Raw genomic sequence first — 4,364 nt, 5'->3', positions numbered from 1 at the left:
AAGCTCGAATCTGAACTCGCCCTTTTGAAGGGGTCTAATGTCTCTGCCCCTACTTCTTTGCAGTTGGAGATCACTCGTGAGGAGGCCGCCCATTTGAATGTTAGGCTTAGTGCGACTCAGGTGATGTTGGAAACTGCAAAGAAGGAAATCAGTCATGTTTCTTTGGTGGTCGATGACCTTGAGTGTGTCAATTCGGAGCTACGATCTGCTTGTTTTGCCAAGGACGAGGAGCTTATCTTTATGCAAGCTGAAGTGTCTCGTCTCAAAGAGATTGCCAGTAAGCTTAAGTCCAAAGAAGTGGATCTACAAGGTGCGTTGTCTGCTAACGTGAACCTGAAAAAAGAGTTGGATGAGCTGCAGGGTGCTCATACTGGGCTTATTGAGGAGAATGCGCAGTTGAAGAATGAGAAAGTTGGTCACGAAGTGGCGCTTTCTTCTTGTCAGGTCGATTTCTACAAGCTTGGCTATGTAGACCATCTTTAGGGCAGGCCGTCGAATTATGAGTTTTCCGAGAAAGACTTCCAGACTTTCTCTATTTCTCCAGTTGATTTGCTTGATTTCTCGTTTAAGGCTGCCTTTGGTGAAGCAATTGAAGGTCAAGCAGTCCAGGTAGGAGCGACTGAGGATAAACTGATGAAAGCTTTAGTTGCTGGGAATGGCACGGCTACGGAAAACGTGGTAGTCGAGGAACCAGTGGTTGCACAGGTTGCTAATGAGTAGTCTTTTTGCTTAGACTTAGGAGTTTTCTTATTTTCCTTTTTGTTCTGTTTTGCTTGGACTTTGTTGGCATTCGAGCCGGTTTATCAATTTGTTAGAAATTTAATAAACAGCTTTCCTTGTTTTTGCTCCATCCTCCTATTTCGCCATGTCTTTTACAAAACTTTACCATAGGACGGGCGGTCGGGTGAACTTACTTCAATGAAGTAGTTCATCCCACGTCGTCGCTTAGGTTTCAGTTTCAGCTTCAGGGATTTGGGAGCCTTGCCTGTTTGAGGCGTCTTGCAAAACTTTGCCGTAGGACGGGCAGTCGAGTGGGCTACTCCAATAGAGCAGTTGATTTGCGCGATCACTTTAGACTTTAGTTTTGGCTTTGTGGCTTCTAGAGCTTTACCTGCAAAAGGAAAAAATGCTGGATTTCCAACTTATAGGGCCGGCGGCTGAACTCGTTGTCTCCATAGGAGGTAGGTGAGTTTGCGTAGCTACTATTGCTGTGAATCTCGGCTTTAGATACCTTCGTGAGCTTTAGCCCTTCCGGGGCATGTTGTGAGATTTTTGAGTTATAGAGCCGTCTGTCAGACTCGTGTTTCTCGTAGGAAGCAGAGGAGGTCCGCGTAACTACTATAGTCGTGACACTCGACTTTAGTGGCTTTTTGAGCTTCTAGCCCTCCTGGGGCATGTTGCGAGATTTTTGACTTATAGAGCTGTCGGCCGGACTCGTGCCTTTCGTAGGAAGTAGAGGAGGTCCGCGTAGCTGCTATAGTCGTGACACTCGACTTTGTGGCTTTATGAGCCTTGGCCTCCCAGGGCATGTTGCGAGATTTTTGACTTAGAGAGTCGTCAGCCAGACTCATTCCTCTCATAGGAAGCAGATGAGGTCCATGTAGCTGCTATAATCGTGGAACTCAACTTTGTGGCTTCTTAAGCCTTGGCCCTCATGGGGCATGTTGCTAGATTTTTTACTTATAGAGCCGTCGGTCGGACTCATGCTTCTCTTTGGAAGCAGAGGAGGTCTGCGTAACTACTATAGTCGTGGCACTTGACTTTGTGGCTTCTTGAGCCTTGGCTCTCCCACGGCGCGATGCGAGATTTTTAACTTATAGAGTCGTCGGCCGGACTCGTGGTTCTCTTTGGAAGCAGAGGAGGTCAGTGTAACTGCTATAGTCGTGACACTCGACTTTGTGGCTTCTTAAGCCTCGGCCCTTTTGGGTCGCGATGTGAGATTTTTAACTTATAGAGTCGTCGGCCGGACTTGTGCTTCTTTTTGGAAGCAGAGGAGGTTCGCGTAGCTACTATAGTCGTGACACTTGACTTTGTGGCTTCTGGAGCTTTGGCCCTCCCAGGGCATGTTGCGATATTTTTTACTTATAGAGTCATCAGCCTGACTCGTGCTCCTCTTTGGAAGTAGAGGAGGTCTGCGTAGCTACTATAATCATGACACTCGACTTTATGGCTTCTTAAGCCTTGGCCATCTCGAGGCGCGATGCAAGATTTTTAACTTATAGAACCGTCAGCCGAACTCGTGCTTCTCTTTGGAAGCAGATGAGGTCTGCGTAGCTACTATAGTCATGACACTCGACTTTGTCCCAGCAAAACTTAAACCATAGACTGTCGGCCGGAAGTGCTGCTTGCAAGTAAACAGGCAAGTCCGTGTAGTCATAGCAGGTGTAGGTATCAGCTTACGGCTACCTTAGGCTTATAGCTGTATGGTCGTCAGCCGAGCGTCTTACTTATAGAAGTAAACATTCCGTGTAACCACTTCAGACATCATCCTTGGCTCTCAAAGGCATTTTTTGGGGTGAAATATAGGCGAAGTCGTTTTTCATAGACCATATTCTTCCGAGTCACAACTTTAATTCCGCAGGTCACTTAACTAGTATTACAACACTTTAAAATCAATCCACTTCATGAAGATTTGCACGTTGAGGACGGACCATCTTGTTCACGTGACATCTTTCATGAGTAGGGGTCCTGCACTTAATTGTATCTTCCGGCTAGAGACCCGTGTCCCGCAAAAATTGAATCCTTCAGTTGGCTAAGTCTATTCTCGTGGAAAGACTATTTTGGTCAATTCTAGGGGTCGTTTGGCTCAGGTAGTCGCTAACATCAAGGGAAACTAAGCAGTCATACTACCCATCTACATCTGGATATTCCGGATACACTATGTCAAAACGTGCAGATGACATCTTCGGCTTGTCACATGGATGGTCATGCTATGCCTGCAGGGCAGAAGGCATCTTACCCCATGTCTACAGGGCAGTGGGCATTCTCACGCCATGTCCGCCGGGCATCAGACGTTTTACACCATGTCTGCTGGGCAGTGGGTGTCTTACATCATGTCCGCCGAGCTGAGGGTGTCCTACACCATGTCTGCAAGGCAACAGGTGTTTTCTGCTTATCACATGAGATGGTTGGTTTTTTTATGCATTTGGCCTAGGCTTGCGAATAGTTCATTCGATCTTCATTGAAAAATAAAGGCTTTTATTGACTTTGCTCATAGGCAATAATGTCATAACAACTGATAATCCTTGGCATGCGAGGTCTCTGTTAGTCGAGCTGCTTAAGTCTTTGAACTTTTTTGTCTTGAACAGGGTCCAAAGAATGGTGGGAGGTCACATGTAGTACCTTCTCAGGTTGTAGGCATTCCATAGCTTGTTGATTTCTTTGTCGCTCGTAGTGGTGAGGGTGTAGCTGCTCCTTCCGCCTACTCGGCTGATTTTGTACGGACCTTCCCAGATGGAAGCTATCTTTTTAGAGCCTTTCGGTCAGGTGATGATGAAGGCTTTTCTGAGGACTAAGTCTCCTGGTTGGAATTGCAGGATTTTTGCCCTTTTGTTGTAGCTGAAGATGAGATGTTGTTGATAAGCTGTAATGCGAGTGATAACCTTCTGTGCATCTCCTCTGCCAGGTCTAAGTTGGTGGCCATCTCCTTTTCGTCCTGCTTAAGGTTCGGTAGTACAATACTGATGCTTGGCGCTACGACGTTGGGATGAATGATTGCCTCAGAACCATACACTAGTGAGAATGGAGTTTCGCCGGTTGCTCGCCTTTTGGTGGTGCAATATGGCCATAAAGCATTGGGAAGCTCGTCTGGCCACTTGCCCTTCTTGTCTGAGAAGGTCTTCTTGAGGCAATTGAGGATGGTCTTGTTAAATGCCTTGGCCTGCTCGTTGCCATGTGGATATCGGGGCGTGGACATGTGCTGCTTGATGCCATAATTTTTGAAAAACTTCGCTAAGTTTTTGCCATGAACTGTGTACCATTGTCGGTGACAATCGAGTGTGGGATGTCGAAGCGGCAGATGATGTTTTTCCATATGAAGCGCTTTATCCATCTGGGTAGTTATGGTTATGGGTTCGACTTCGACCCATTTTGTGAAGTAGTCGGTTGCTATGATCATCATGCCTCTACCCCCAGTAGCAGGTGGCATTGGTCCTACCAAGTCGATCGCCCATTGCATGAATGGTCATATGATTGTCTGCGGGTAGAGTTCATTAGTAGGCAGTGCTGGCACGGGCTTGAAACGCTGGCAGCTGTCGCACATTTGTGCATACTCTTTGGCATCTTAATGCATGGTTCGCCAATAATAGCCAGTGTTGAAAGCTTTTTGCGCCAATGAACGGTCATTAGAGTGGTTTCCACAGACG

The 4,364-nt window shown here is 46.8% G+C and overlaps 1 protein-coding gene across 1 annotated transcript; it reads right to left on the bottom strand.

Annotated features, from left to right (window-relative positions):
* Window positions 1-3,511: 3,511 nt before the first annotated feature.
* LOC148697595 (uncharacterized) lies at window positions 3,512-4,147 on the bottom strand. The gene has a single exon (XM_088691960.1). The coding sequence runs from the start codon at window positions 4,145-4,147 to the stop codon at window positions 3,512-3,514; it is 636 nt and encodes a 211-aa protein (XP_088548086.1).
* Window positions 4,148-4,364: the final 217 nt, after the last annotated feature.

The sequence above is a fragment of the Pyrus communis genome, chromosome 4 (genome assembly GCF_041283825.1).
Source record: "Pyrus communis isolate YQ-2024b chromosome 4, ASM4128382v1, whole genome shotgun sequence".
Taxonomy (NCBI): Eukaryota; Viridiplantae; Streptophyta; class Magnoliopsida; order Rosales; family Rosaceae; genus Pyrus; species Pyrus communis.
This window is presented reverse-complemented; position numbering and strand designations above follow the sequence as displayed.

Coding starts and splice junctions, on each gene's coding strand:
- LOC148697595 (XM_088691960.1), bottom strand. CDS start 4,147: ATGCCACCTGCTACTGGGGGTAGAGGCATGATGATCATAGCAACCGAC.